The sequence below is a fragment of the Pogona vitticeps genome, chromosome 1, assembly GCF_051106095.1.
Source record: "Pogona vitticeps strain Pit_001003342236 chromosome 1, PviZW2.1, whole genome shotgun sequence".
In the NCBI taxonomy this organism is placed as follows: domain Eukaryota; kingdom Metazoa; phylum Chordata; class Lepidosauria; order Squamata; family Agamidae; genus Pogona; species Pogona vitticeps.
The window spans coordinates 16,467,941-16,483,931 of record NC_135783.1 but is presented as its reverse complement, the minus strand read 5'-3'; the positions used below and the strand labels follow the sequence as shown (position 1 = coordinate 16,483,931).

The 15,991-nt window shown below is 46.2% G+C and overlaps 1 protein-coding gene across 2 annotated transcripts in view; it reads left to right on the top strand.

The window, feature by feature from the left end:
* The first annotated feature begins 928 nt into the window (after positions 1 to 928).
* Positions 929 to 15,991, top strand: part of MSH6 (mutS homolog 6) — a 36,666-nt gene continuing 21,603 nt past the window's right edge. For both annotated transcript variants that reach the window (XM_020794754.3, XM_020794753.3), the window contains exon 1: positions 929 to 5,738. In XM_020794754.3, the coding sequence (XP_020650413.3) occupies positions 5,581 to 5,738 (158 nt within the window). In that variant the 5' untranslated portion in view covers positions 929 to 5,580. The remainder of the gene's footprint in view (positions 5,739 to 15,991) is intronic.

Here is a 15,991-nt window from a genome sequence, read left to right as displayed (position 1 = left end):
CTCTCTGTATCATGATGATTCTACATTACTTTGGGAATACAGCCAAGGATTTTTATCTAAGTTTCTAAAGTGATAAAGGTGACTGTCACGTTAGGAGTTCTGATGCCTGAACATGTATGTCCCTAATAGCCCTACAGAACTTTATAGTCCTTTAGAGATAAATAAGAAGCCTATGATAATCGCAGCTGGAATTTAGCCACCCAAAAAGGGTTAACTCCAGAATTAAAAATCAATGACAATAAAATCAACATTCATCTAAGTATTTTAATTCTTGCAATGATTCCAGGCAACATCAACAACAACATTGTCTAATTTTGCATGCTTTATTTATCTACATTGCTTCTATGTCCCATATGCACAAAAATACTTTAGAGTTTGAAAACATCCCAAAGTCTTACAGCTATTTTTAAAAAAACTGTAGGCACAAATGCTTTGTGGGTGATCACAGAGCAATAGATGGCAATTAGCTTTAGAGAGAAAGAACCAAGAAGTCCACACGCAGATGTCCGCCACCAGAGCTCCCAAGGCGATGCCCCGAGAGCTCTTTTATTAACCTTAGCAAGCTTACACACATTGTTGAAATAATTCAGATAGGACACTAGTTACCTAATCGCCACTTAGGATTGGCCGGAGAAAGGCTTTGAAAATATGATTAACTCTAAGGCAAAAAGGCAGAATGAGGGAGTCAGCCTGGCCCCTGGCAGCTGCTGTCCCTGCCAGGAGAGTTTGCTCTCACTGAAGACAGATAACAGTTAGAGACCTTGAGCAGTGTTCTCCCACATTTCCCTTTTCTTTTAAGCAAAGGCATCTATTCTTTCATATATTTGCGAACTACATATAAATCTTTATGACAAAGGCCAGAAGGCGAAGCTTTGCAACAGGTAGTTATTATGGAAAAGAAGGCTGGTATACATTGAACAAAACAACAGCAAATTACAAGGAGTATGAAAAACATAATTGCATACATCAATACAGTGCGAAGCCATCCAAAGTGGGGTAGCTATGACCATAAATTGTCCCACCAGGAAGGAAGTACGGTATGTCCTGTTGTATGTTATTGGTGAGGTGTCTCAGCTGAGCAAGCTGATTATTCACTGCATGACACTTATCAGATAAATTAAAGCAATAGAGATTATTAAAAGACTCACAACCAATATGATTGCACAACATGAGATAATCCAATGCCGCATGGTTGTCTAAAATAGCATCACGTCGTTGTCGTTGTTCCTGATGCAGCAGGGCAATAGCAGTGGAAGTGCGGTTAATGGCTTTAGCTAAGGTTCACACAATGTTGGCAACAGTGCGAGAATTATGAACAGCAAGGCCAGGAACGCCAACAAGCGACACAGCCAGTGAAACATTTATTTATTTATTTATTTGTTGGACTTATTCTGCTTCGGATAACAAAGTAACTTTACCATTACAAGTACTATCAAGAGATAAGCTTTCCCGTCTCAGCTGAGTCGAGGAGTTCTGCAAAGCAAAAGGTTGTGTTAAGTTGATTGCTAATCTACTAAGGCAGCATTGTGTTTCTGACAGATTGGCTGGAATGTAGCTAAAAGTATGTTGACCGCATGTAAAAAAACAGTCTGTAGGCAAGATGATATGTGCCACAACCCCGTGTTAGTAAAGGGGCTGGACCCTCCCACTGATGGTCCGGAGGTTGCTTATAAGTCACCAGCGGCCATTCCATAAGGATTTCTTTATGAAAGTGTTTCTCTATTGGCGACAGTTGTGCTGACGTGCAGATACAGTTAGATGATTTAAAGTGAACAATTATATTAACACTACATCTGGAACATCATGGGGCTTGATCCTTCTGTTTTTTGTTTATTTTTCAAGGAGAAATTTAAAAGAGCAATGTGCTCTTTCCACAATAGCCTGTCCTGTGCAGTTATAAGGAATACCATGGAGAAGTTGAACACCCGATTCATTACAAAAGGCGGTGAAGGTGTGAGAGGTATAGGCAGGGCTATTGTCTGTTTTTAAGGCTTGAGGCCGGCCCATAACTGCAAATGTACATAAACAATGTTGTATGACATGGCAAGAGGTCTCACCACGAAGAGGGGGTAGCCCAAATGTATCCTGAATACATTTTGATAGTTAAATGGACATAAGAAAGAGGAGAAAGAGTAGGAACATGAGTGACATCCATTTGCCAAAGTTGATTGGCATCTGTTCCTCGTGGGTTAACAGCATCAAAAGGAAAAGAAATGAGAGACATGGAACAGGAAGAGCAGGAGCAGACAGTGTCTTGAGCTTGAGAAAGAGGAATAGAAAATTGCTTATGGAGTTGTTTAGCACGCTGGTGAAAAAAGGAATGACTATCAATAGGATTAGAAAAAAAGGGACACAAGGAACGAAGAGCGGAGTCTGCATGATGATTTCCTTCTGAGATAGCATCTTGGAATCCAGTATGAGATCAAGTGTGAGCTGCAAAAAAGGGTTGTGATCTAGCAGCAAAGAGGTTTTTAAAGTCAGAAACAGGGAATGTAAGGAGAAGTGAAGAGCAGGAGAAAGGTAAGCATGTGATAGGTGGGTAAGGAGGTTAAATACATATTGAGTGTCTACACTGAGATTTAAAGGTTGATCTTGAAACATTTGAAAGGAAAGAACGACTACTGCCAGCTCTGTGCATTGGTTGGAGGTTTGAGTACTGTACTAATGAAAAACGTTTTCCAGATTCCTGAAGTGTCTTGAAAGGTCACAACGCCCCTAGTAGGTGCACCATCAGTAAAAGTCAGAGCATTATGAAGAGAAGTGTCAGAAAAAAAGAGAAGAAAAGCAAAAGGGTACTTGCTGAATGAAAGTTAAGCGGGGGTCTTTAGGAGGGTTGAAAAGTATGTCACCAATATAGTCTGAAAAAGCAATCTGATAGGTTAATGATGAAGACATCAAATTATCATGATCAGCTTTGGAAATGGGTAGCAACAACACAGAAGATCCCAACCTGTGAGTTGTTTGGCATGATGGCGCCCCTTGATTACAAGGTCTGTAATCGTGTTTAGGGTAGCGTAAACATTTCAAGGAGGGGTGTTGGATAAAGCCATTCTGCTATAGCAATGGCCTTGACAGATTTCGAAGTGCACAACAATCCAGTAGGCAGCTGGGGAGTGTTTAAAACAACTAGCTGCAAGGGACCAAAAGAAGGAATGTGGTCCTCAATGGTATGTCACAAAGCTGCATTAATTTGATGTATGGCATGTTTCATGCCTTTTGTGATGGGTATGGGGTGAGCAGGAGACTAATGTCCTCGGAGTGCATTAAACAAAGGTTGTAATTCATGTGTGGAAAGGCACAAAAATGGATGAGCCCAGTTTAAGTGCCTGAGGAACTGTTGCAACTGCACTAATGTAAATTGTGATGGAGTTTTTAGTTCTGGTAAGAATGGGGAAGATATAGTTTGCAGCAATTTTTGACCTAGATATGAAAATGGAGGTGTCGTTTGTACCTTCTCTGAAGTTATGTGAAGGCCTTTTTTTCTCAAAGCAGTTAGCTAGAGAATCATAGACAGTAGTGGAGAGGGATTGCCCTGCCACCAAAATGTCATCCATGTAATGATATACAAGCAGTTCAGGGTGTTCTAAACGAAACTGCAGTAGGACTAGATCCACAAAATGTTGACATAGATGAATTCAACATTCCCTGAGGCAAGACTTTGCACTAGTACCTTTGAATAGGATGGGAATTGTTGTACACAAGGATAGTAAAAGCAAAATTTTTCCTGTCTTGTGGTGCTAAAGGAATTGTGAAAAAACAGTTCTTGAGATCCACTATGTTGAGGAATAAAATTTGGATTCGGCAAGCCACATTGCAAAGAGCCCATAGGTTGAATGCGCTTGTTAACTTGAAAAAGGTCGTGTAGCAAACGCCACTTGCCAGATTTCTTTTTGATGGTGAAAATGGGAGTGTTCCATGGACTGGTGGAATACTCTATGTGTCCTTGATCTAATTGCTCCTGAACTAAGGCCTCCACTGTGTGGAGCTTTTCTTTAGACAATGGCCATTGATCAGCCCAGACAGGTGGTCCAGGGAGCCATGTTAATGGCAAGGCTGTGTCATATTGCGTAGAGGCCTGTACTATAAATTTGTCTGCAATTTTATATCAATCTTTTTCAAGAGATCTGAATGTTCAGCCCGGAGGCAGGCAGTACAGCATGGCCTCTCCCAATTTGAACAGCCCCTTGTTCAGCAGGCTGAGGCAAAGAGGCGGTCCCAAAACCAGCAAAATCAGGGAGCTGGACGGGGAACAGATTGTATTTGTCTTCAGTGTGGAAGGGATTGTCACTCTCGAATTGGCCTTCTCAGCCACACTAGACACTGTTCCAAGTCCTCCATACAGAGCACCTTCAGTCTCCATAGTCTCTGGAGACTGAAGGATGTTTACAAAAAGCCCAATGTGAAACCTGATCCAACAGTAAACATCCTGGCCTGTATTGACCACCTCTTATGGCCATGCAAAACCACAAAGTTTATTGGCTCAGGGGAGCCAGGAAACAGCTGCAATATATTGAGTGTCTTGATAAAATTTATTCAAAGATTAATAGACATACAGAGAAGCAAGCAGAAAAGCTTACAGAAAGAAAAAAGGGGGATGTGGCAAAAACAAGAAAGCTGTTGATTATATGTTATGGGTCCTTATATCATATCACAACCTTCCCCAATCACCAGGTCAGAAAGGGTCTTCTCCAATGAAGGGACACATTAACCACAGTTTACAGATGCAAAAAAGACACACTTATTTAAGACTATGGTCCGGATGCGGGGGAAATAGGAAAGGAGTGTGGGTTTTGTGATTATGGTTTATTTATCAATTTTACAGATCAGTTTGCATGCATGCTTCAGCTGTTTTTACTGATTACATCTTATCTTGCAGATGTCCTGCCTGTTAGTAAAACCCACGAGCTACATTCTGAAGAGAAACATGCTCAAGCCAAAACAAAGGGGGTCTAAAACAAAAGTCCTGAGGAAAAAGATTTATAGCGGTAACCATGAGGGGGAAAAAAGGGGACATTACACCGCCTTTCTTTCCGTTTTGGTCCACGGGCCGGAAAAACGCCCACTCGACGCCTGGAAAAATTACTTTTAAGACAACTCTCAGAATTCCTTGTTTGGCCATCTAAAAAAAAAGATAAAACATTTCGCGAGCTCCGCCCTTGAAATCCGTTCGCTCCAGGGCCGCCTCACAGGAACGCTAACAGCCGCTCGGTTCGCCTGTTTCCGGCACCTTTTTTTCCCTTTTCTCCTTTCTTTTTTCGTCTCTTGGCCAGCTAAGCAAACGGTTGGAGAAAAGAGGGCGACGCGGAGGAGGGGTGTTGCCGCCGCTGCCGTCAATCTTGGCTCCTTCCGGCCGACGGTTTCGCGCCTGGCGGGGCCTTGACAGGCCGCGGCGGGCTTTGGCGGGATCCTCCTCTTCTAGGCCTCGCGGGGGGCGGGGACGGGCTTTTCGCGCGCTCTTGGAGGGACCGAGCAGAGGGAGAGCGAAGGGAAGGCGGCGGGCTCGGCTCTCGGGGGCTCTGGGCGACTTCCTTCCCCCCCCCCGCCACCGTTTCTCCCGGCCCTTGTTCTTCCTCAGCCGCCATGTCCCATCAGAGCAACCTCCTCAGCTTCTTCCCCAAAACGGCGAAGAAAGGCCGCGAAAACTCCCCCAGCGATGGCGAGGACTACCCTCACGTCTCGAGCGGAGCCCCACGGAGCAAGCGGAGCAGGACCAGAGGGGTGCCCACGGCCACCGATTGGTAAGCCGCTTTCGGCCCCGACGAAGCCCTTGAGGGACGGCCGAGTGGAGCGGGTCGGGGGGTGGCGGTGGAGGGCGGCGGCGGCTTGTTGCCTGGTCGATAAAGCTAGGCCGAAGGGACTCAGTGGTTGCGTGTGTGTGTGTGTGTGTGTGGAGAGGGGGAGGTGTCTCTAGGCCGAGGCCTGAAGGCCGCTTCGTGAGGAACGGTGCGGTGGCGCGGTTGCAGCAGCGGCCTGAGGCGGGAAAGGAAGGGCATTTCCTGAGGCGAAATGGGGAGCGAAGTGATGTGGCGGAGCGGGCAAGGAAGAAGAGAATTGATTTTGCGGTTTTGTGTTTCGTATATATAGACACACGTGTGTGTGTGTGTGTTAGAGAGACAATGCATAGGGGGCGCTGTGTTGCGCGGGTATGAGGAGAAGGAGGCCTCTGGGGAGCAGGTGGTCGCTGCGGTCCCACCACTAGGCCTCCCTGGGAGACGTTGCTTCGTTTTCTCTGTCGGTGGCTCTTGGGCCTCGACCCCCGCGACGGTGCGGGGAGGCGAATCCTGTGGAGATAAAAAAGAAGAATCTGGAGGCGGAGCTGAATAAACAGACGGTTCCCGCCAGGTTAATGTGCCCAGGAAGCACAAGCCGGAGCACAGCCCCATTGCTCGCTTTCCAAGGCATTAAGTCCCATTGAATCAGTAGGATTTATATTTTTAGTTGGCTTACATTGGCGAGCTAATCATGCAGGGTTGCTATCTGCATGTTTCCCCCGCCATGTATTATGCGAGGGATTAATGCTCTTTATATTCTGGGGAGAGGGACCAGGAGAGGAGACCCCAGCCAGACTAGTGACAAGGAGACCGTACACCAGATTTTTAGTTCAAACACTATTCATGTAACTTTTATTGCTTTAATTCATTTAAAACAAAAGGCAAAGGTATCAAGAGGCCTCCTTCACCTGCACACCATATGCACACACATAGAGAGACTCTTCCCCGATAGTTGATCAGTCCTTCGGTAAGAGCGATGGGAGCAACCTTGCAGAGCTGTTCGAAGCCCACAGCCACCTCCTGGGTCACCCTTCTTCTAGGCATCTTTCTTGTGGGCTGTGTCTATGGGCTGAACCTAGGTGGGGATAAGCAGTCAGGGGGCAGACCCTGATTTCCTGGGTAGGTACAGTCTGTTGTTGCCATGCAGGAATGCTTCTTACATGTGTACAGTTTGCTTCTTTTACCACAGACCCGTTTCCAGCCAGCCTGCCCCTTTCTTGTCCGGACAAACAAATCCAAATTTATAACTTCCGCCCATGCATGCAGTTTCTTGCTGATATAAAAACTTTATCTCTTTCTACGCTTTGCAGATTTGTATCAGGCTCACCATTCCATCTTCCCTTGCAAGTCTCCATCTTTTTTTTAGGCCTGGGGTGCTGATCTTTCTGGAACCCACACACTGTCACTCATAACATGCATTCCATTGAGCGTAGTGGGGCTTGTGCTAGGTGTGTGTAGGTTTGCAGAGGTAAAGTAATTGATACGCTCTTTCAGCTGAGTTACCCCATTATCTTAGCACACAGGGGCTCTTCTCCTCAGCTCTGACCCCACACCCATTCTTCCACCCCACTACTAAGCTTAATAGATACAACCCCATGATTGGGGTCTAAACTTAATCCCACAGGACTTCAATGGTTACCGACCCAGGTGCTCTTTGACTGCAATTCCCATAAACCCAGGCCAGCATAAGTGGTTGTGAAAGCTTCTGGGAATTGCAGTCCAGAAACACCTTGCATGGTTGCCACTTTCTGGAAAGTCAGGGAAATGGAAATTAGTCAGTGAAATTGGTCTGAAGTCAGGTAAATTGTGATTAAAATATATTTAAGCAGTAGATTTTTGACCTGCTGCAAGAGCACGATCTTGTGGCAACTGGAATAGAGAAGTAGCAGAAAACAAGTAAAATTAATGATGCGCTTTCCCAGCTCCACCCCCAGCAACCAGCCTAATGTGTTTGTTGAGCTCTGTCCCTGCATTATTTCCAAGGTCTGCCTGTAGCATTTGCAGAGCAAGGCTAGTTTAAACATTTAGCAAGATGCAAACTTTAAACATCTGTTTTCATCCCTACCTGCTAGTACTGCATTTAACTTGCATATAAAGATAAGCATGTTTTGGGGTCATTCTTGTGTATGGAATGGACATTTTTTCTCCTGCTAAACCCAGCACGTGATGTATGGAAGTGAGAGCTGGACCATAAAGAAAGCTGACCGCAGAAAAATTGATGCTTTTGAATTGTGGTGCTGGAGGAGACTCTTGAGAGTCCCCTGGACTGTAAGGAGAACAAACCTATCCATTCTAAAGGAAATCAACCCTGAGTGCTCACTGGAAGGACAGATCCAATACTTTGACCATCTCACGAGAAGGGAAGACTCCCTGGAAAAGACCCTGATGTTGGGAAAGTGTGAGGGCAAGAGGAAAAGGGGTCAACAGAGGATGAGATGGTTGAACAATGTCATCGAAGCTACCAGAATGAATTTGACCCAACTATGGGAGGCAGTGGAAGACAGGAGGGCCTGGTGTGCTCTGGTCCATGAGGTCACAAAGAGTCGGACACAATTTGCTTGACTTTTTTTTAAAGTGGCAAGTTCTAATTTATTGCGCATCCATATTTGATAGCGTCTCTTGTCTATATTTTTTTCTGCATTCGTGTTCTGCCCTGAAACCTATTGACTTCTGCTCTTGACTTGTTGCCTCCCACTAGCCTTGTGTATTTTGTCACTAAGGATGTGCTATTTGGATTTTTTGGACTCCAGCTCTTAGAATTATCTAGGAATTTGCTAGGCAATATTCTGGGGTTTGTAGCCCGAAGAGCTAACACCTTCAGATACCTGTATTTGGCTCACCTGGAGCAGGGCCTCTCTCAGAAGCTCAATGCCCATCTCAGGCCTGTACTTCATGTTGGTAATATACGAAAGGGAAGCTGTCCTGGTGCTCTCTGGGAGTTGTAATCTTGCTGCCCTTTAGGTTTTATAGTGGGCTACTCCTGAAGGGCTATGATGCTCAAAAAGCACCATGGCAGCTTCCATTTTTGTGCATTACCCACAGGAAGTATGGGCCTGAGACAGGTATGGAGCCTTTGAAACAAGCCCTGCTTCAGGAGAATGAAGTATCTGTTTTGAAACTCCCAGAGTTCTCTGGGTTAAACTTCACGGTATAAATTCAAAATCAAATCAGGGCTTTTGAAGAGCATGGATTATGGTGGCGCCTCCTCCTTATCCTCACGGCATGGGGGTTTGGGATCAGAGTTTTCCTTCTCCTAGATGGGCTGCCTTTCCAGGCTAATGAGCCCCACCTACCCGGCCTGCTCCCTTGCCGCATGGATGTGTTAAATAGGCGTAAGCATTAGGCATATCCATCTGTTACAGTGATTAAAATACAGTGGTGCCTCGCTAGATGATGATAATCCGTTCCACTGAAATCACTGTTTAATGAAATCATTGTCTAGCGAAAACATTTCCCCATTGGAATGCATTGAAACCTATTTAATGCGTTCCAAAGGGGAAGAATCGTTGTTGTCTAGCGAAGATCAGCCATAGGAAAGCCGCTTTGCAAACCGCCGATCAGCTGTTTAAATTGCTGTCTTGCGAAGCTTAGGTCCCGAAAACACCTGTTTTGCGAGCACAGAGGGAGCTGTCAAAATCGTCATCTAGCGAAAATCGGTTTGCGAATCAGGGACCAAACATTGTCCAGCGAAATTCCCCCATAGGAATCACTGTTTTGCGAATCGCTATAGCGATTGCAAAAAGTCAATGTCTAGCGAAAAAACTGTCATGCAGGGTAACTGTCTAGCGAGGCACCACTGTAAGTCTATTTCTAAGTAAAATAAAACAACTAGAACCTAAATTAAGTAATTATTTTTGCTCTCTCTACATGTTAGCATCTAGAGGCTGGGCTATTTCTCCCTCTCCTTTACAAGACACATTCCTCTCACATTCCACAACATTCACAAACCAACCACAAACGTACGTGAAGAACCGTTTTCTGCACATCTCCAGACCTCCCTCTTTCTTATGCCTTTCAGTTGTTAGCCACTTAAGTCCAAGTGGGTATAACACAGTTCACTGCCTACATTTCACATGAGAAGATTCTAAGCCCAGGTGGCTTATCTTTCCCCAATTAAGTGGTATTCTGTTTCGTCTTCCTCTGGGCCTCTTCGGCCTTGCCTCATCTTTGTGTCAAGCAAAGCAACTCTGTACAGCAATCTCATGAGAACGTTTCATTGCTTTTAAATTCATCTTATGTAGAACCTAAGACTCCATCTTTGTATGACTACAAGTCCCAGTTTCCTCATAATTCCTCACACGGTAGAACCAGGAACAATGGTCTTTACATTTGGAGGCAAAGTACTTTAAGCTCTATTAACAGGCATTAAACTCATGAAGTCTGCAAGGAAAAAATCTTGAAACAAAGTACACTCACACTTTTGGAAGAGCCCCCAATTCATATAAAGAAATGAATTCCTTAGTGAAAAGTGTGCATCACATGTGTGATGATCGCCCACGTCACTCATGCTATTCATATTCATGAGTTGATTTGCATGAACCTATGAGAGGACTGGAGAGGTGGAGTCAGCAGTTACATGAGGCTTGGCGGGAGAAGGAGGAGTCGGCTGGTTAGTCAGGGAACATAGAGCTGATTAGGAAAATAGGTAGAGAAGGTGGTAATGATAAAGCAAAAGAAAAGAAGTATGTACTGAGAGAACTGTTTATGATTTGCTTGTGTATAATGTTTATCTGAGAAACTTCTGTTATTATTCAATCTGCTTCACTTCAATAAATAAGTTCTGTTTCTGTTCAAAAGTCAAGTGTTCTGACAATTGTCATTTACATTGTGGATTGAGGTAATCCACTGGTGGCAGCGAGAAGAAAGCCTTTGTGAGGGAAAGACAAGCAGGGGCCACAAGGGAAAATGCCACAACATGCTTTAAACCCTTTTCCATTAAAAGAGCCATTGGAGCTCAATTATTTGAACAATCAATGGTGTTCACAATTATCTGAATACTGATAGATAAAAAAATGCAGAACAAGTAAAATCATAAATGAGTTTCCTGATAATGCCATGTCTCAGTGTCTACGTGTTCTTTAGAGCAGGCCTGGCACATTTCAAGGGCTCCCCAGAAAGGAATCAGTTCCACTCCTTATGTGACTTATACAATCCTGATTTGGTCTATATTTGTTTCATATTGTGTTTATGGCTGTGGGCGGGGAAAAAAGGGTGAGAATGGTTGCTTTAGAGACCCCATGCATCATCAACCAGTGCTAAATAGGTTTGGACTATATTTCTTTTTTCTTTTCTTTTTAAAACTAATTTAATTTTTTAATATATAACATCCATGAACAACACTCATAAGAAAACAGATAAAGGGGAGAAGAGGAAAAAAGAAAGAAAGGGGGGGGGAGGAAAGTGGTTACAGTAATACAATATAATCTTGGCTCTATGGCTGTGTCACCATACTAAAATCCATAACATATACTATATTCTCTACTTATAATTGTTTCTGGACCTAATCATAGAATATTTTCCAGCTTTCTTTAACACATGTTCCTGGGTTCTCATGTAGGTCTTCTGAAAGGCTACCCATTTCTGCAATATCCAATATTTTTTTAATCAGCTCTTCCACCTTCGGGTTCTCCTGGTTTTTCTATTTTTGGGCCCATATCAGCCTTGCAGCTGTGAATATGTGTAACAGCATATATTTAATTTTTTTATCAACAATTTCTGGCATTATATTCAGTAAAAACATTTAAAGGCTATTTTTGTTGTATAATTTCTTGTATCATATTTTTTTTATCTGTCTCCAAAATGTTTTTACTTTATCGCATGTCCACGACATATGAAAAAAAGTCCCAGGTTGCTTATCACACTTCCAACATGAGTTACTAACCCCGACGCCATTTTTGCCAATTTTACAGGTGTGAGATGCCATCTATAAAACATCTTTTAAGACATTTTCTCTCAGATTTACTGGCTTAATCCATTTATAGTTATCATTCCACATTCGAGTCCAATCATCTATTTCTATATTATAACCAAAATTCTGTGCCCATTTAATCATTACTGCTTTCACCCTTTCATCTTCTAAATTGTATTCTAACAATTTATAATAAATTGTATAATCTTATCACTGGTGTAGATCCATAAGTCATCCACCTGTACCTTCCCTTCATAAAAGCCCATTATTTTATCTTTTTAAAACCTTGATTCTAATTTCAACATCGCCCACCAGTCCGTTGGTAGACCTGTTTTCTTCAGCTCCTGTGTATTTTTAGTTGTTGATCTTTGGTTAAAAGCCAAAGATTGTATATCTCAGTTCTTTCGAGATCAGAGAAGGTTGTGTGAAAGCTTCAAAAGGTGCTACCCATGTTGGGATTTTTTTTTTGTATCTTTGTTGCTGAAATTTTTGAAGTTTGAACTATATTTCAACTTCATAGGAAGACATGGGGCTAAATCCTATGTGATGCACGTATATGTCACAGAGCTTCCTTCCTTCTGTTCTTTGACAAATGTACAGTGGTGCCTTGACTTATGAACTTAATCCGTCCCAGAAGATGTTCGTAAATCAAAACGTTCTTAAGTCAAATCAGCATTTCCCATAGGAATGCACCGAAACCCGATTAATCTGTTCCGGCTGTTTTTTGTTCTTATGTCAAGGCACGGTTTGTAAGTCGGAGTTTTAGTTCCTATAGGAACTAATGCAAAACCAGTTAATCCGTCCTCTACCACCTGGGGGTAGAATTTTTCTTCTTTTAAAAGGGCAGGAAAGGAGGGATGGAGGGAACAATGGGGGAAAGAGGAAAGAAAGGAAGAAGGTCATCACTGGGGCACACAGACCCCCTCAGACACAGGTTTGTGCTTTTGAGCACAAAAAGAGAGAAGAGAATGGGGTGGGGGAGAATTTGGAGTCTAAAACACATTTTAAACCCACACATTTTACAACAACACATTTTAAACCAAGCAGCCAAAAGACTAAAATGCATTTTAGAAGCCAACAGCCAGACAGACCTTTGCAAACAGTTTTCTGATTTTAAAATCAACAGCCAGCACAATAATATACCCCCCACCTAGCCACCTAACCCAATCCCAAGCTGCAAGACCCCTGTACTGTACATACAGTGTAAATACAATAAAATACTCACCCAGAACAGGCAGTGTCTCTGAAGGAAGGCGTCCCTGGCCACCGAGTCCACCTGGTCTTTCAAAGTTAGACTGGGGTCCAGGGGCACCCCCAGGCTGTGGACCCTGTCCCTTAGGGCAGAGGTCCCCAACCCCCAGTCCGCGGCCTGGTGCCGGTCTGTGGGCCGAGCTGGTCCGGGCCACGGAGACAGACCTCCCCCCCCCCGGCACGATGAAAAGCCGGACATTAAGCGCCTCCCAGCGCGATCCCAGTCTTTGAATTCTGAAACACGCTGGGACTTCGCTGGGCGGAAGCACATGCTCAGTTCTTTACCGTCTATTGCCACCGCCTGACAGCTTCGTGCTCTGCCGGTGTTTTGTCTGCTCCACGTACCCGTCTCTTCCTGTGCTCCCCTGGCAGAAGCAGAAGAGGCGAGCCCAACAGGGAGTGCGTGAAGGTCCTCCCGCCTTCCCTTGCCAGCCTTCCACTGAGGGGAAAAGGAGAAGTGTTTCAACAGTGTGCTGTTGGCAAAGGCAGAAAGTGCCCGCCGCTAGAGGGGGAAGAGACGTTAGATCTTATCGCTCCCATACACACACGCACACCTTCTGGCTTGCCTTGAGCTTGGACTTGGAGACTTTGCCACTTCCCATGGAAGGAAAAGCCGAAGGAAAGCCGCATGGCCATGGGAAGCCTGAAGGAAGAGCTGCTGAAACCGATCTGGCACACCTTCACCGCCCTCGACCTGGACCGAAGCGGCGAAGTCTCCAAGTCAGCAGCTCTTCCTTCAGGCTTCCGATGGCCTTTCCCAAGGAAAGCCGCGCGGCCATGGGAAGTCTGAAGGAAGAGCTGCTGACTTGAGACTTTGCCGCTCCAGTCCAGATCGAGGGTGGTGAAGGCATGCCAGATTGGTTTCAGCAGCTCTTTCTTGCTTCCCATGGCCTCACAGCTTTCTTTCAGCTTTTTCTTCCATGAAAGTGTTGTCATGGTGGCTCGAGGTGCCTCTGGGAAACGTGGTGGGGGCCGGAGCCAGAGCTTCTCGAGGGCCCAATCCCCAAGAGGAGCCTCCGCTCGAGGCAGATGATGATGATGGCGGCAGAGGGGGGCCAGCCCAGCTCAGCCGCCCCTCCTGCCTGCGCCTGGCAGGCCATTGTCCGCGCAAGGGGCGAGCCAGCCAGCCAGCCGGTCACCTGGGGAGCTGGAATCCGCCCCTCTGCCGCCACGTCTCCCCCAGGAAAAGGCAGTGGCCTGCACGGCAGGCAAAGGCGCCACCCACCCAGCCCTTACCATCGCGGGCACACAAAGGCCACCTGAACATCCCGGCCAAGCAGTAGGAGCAGGAGTGGGCGAGCAAGCAGGCTGGGGCAGGGGCCATGAGTGCCCTGGAGCATCCTGGCGGGGCTGGATGGCCGCCTGGCTGCCTATGTGCATGGAGGGATGGTGGGCAGTTGCTTGCGAACATTGCTCCCTCCCCCCTTCCGGCTGTGGAGGCTGACCGGACCACGAAGAGAGACCTCCCCCTCTGCACGCACTCCCCTCCCCACAGCTGCTTTGCGCGCATGCCAGCCCCGGTGTGAGCGCTCCCCCACTGCTTTGCGTGCGCGCCAACCTGCAGGGGGCCTCCCTGCCTTCCTCAGAGGCTTAGCCGGTCCGCGGTCCCAAAAAGTTTGGGGAATGCTGCCTTAGGGACAGTGTAACCCCATTCAGGGCAGGGAAATGGCCCTTTAGCCTGTCCAGTGAAGCACCCACTAACAGCACTGTCTGGATTCAGTTTCAATCTATTAACCCCAATCCAGTCCGTTATCAGGTCCAGACACAGAAACTGCCTCACCTGGATTGGTGGAAAACGAGAGGTAGAGCTGAGTATTGCCAGCATATTGCTGACTCCTCAGCCCAAATCTCCTGATGACCTCTCCCAGCGGTTTCATGTAGATGTTAAACAGCATGGGGGACAGTATCAAGCCCTGAGGAACTCCATGACATAAATGCCATGGGACAGGGCAACTGTCCTTCAGCACTACCTTCTGGACACGGTCAGCCAGGAAGGAGCGGAACCATCGTAAAGTGGTGCTCCCAACCCAGCCAGCCTGTCCAGAAGGACACTATGGTCAATGGTGTTGAAAGCCTCTGAGAGGTCCAGGGGTATCAACAGGGTCACACTCCCCCTGTGTCTCTCCCGGCAAAGGTCATTGTACAGGGTGACCAAGGCAGTCTTCGTGCCAAAACTTGGCCTGAAACCCGATTAAAATGGATCCTGTTTCATCCAGCAGTGCCTGGAGTTGCCTGGCCACAACCCGCTCCAACACTTTGCTCAAATAAGGGAGGTTCACCATTGGTAGGTAGTTAACCACCAGCCTTGGGTCCAGGTTAGGCTTTTTAAGGAGTGGTCAAATTACCACCTCTTTCAAGGTGGTAGGGACCACTCCCTCTCTCAAAGAGGCGTTCATGGCCTCCTGGACCCAGGTGCGAACCCACCCCCCCATCAGATCTTCCAGTTAGCCAAGATGGGCAAGGGTTGAATGGAGTGGTGGTGGAACGGACAGATCCAAGCACCTTGTCCACACCCTCAGATCTCAACAATTGAAACTCATCCATTAATACTTGACCTAAGCAAGGCACACTGTACACATCCTCTGATTCTGCAGTAACGGTGGAGTCCAACCCACTGCGGATCTGAGCGATTTCCCCCTCAAAATCAGTGGCAAACTCATCACAGCGAGCTGATTAGCAGTCCAGGTCCTCCACCATAGGCTCCTGCCCTAGAGCTCCATATGATGGACAGGCGTGACTTGGGCATTCCGCCACAGTCCTCAACACCAGGTCTGAGACTACCTCAGACAGGGAGGCTGTTGGTACACAGCAGGGTGGGCAGTACACCAACAGAACCCCCAATCAGTCTTGTAAGCCCAACACACAATACAGGCCCTCAAGACCTCCTCTCAAAGGGATAGGAGGCCTGGTCAAAGAGATAGAACTCTTATAGACTATAGCAACTCCCCCTCCCCGACCCTCCGAACGACATTTATGCTGGACCGAGTACCCAGGCGGACACCGCCCTCCTCTCCCACCCCGATCTCATTAATGCACGCCTGGCCAGCACCCTCATCCAGAA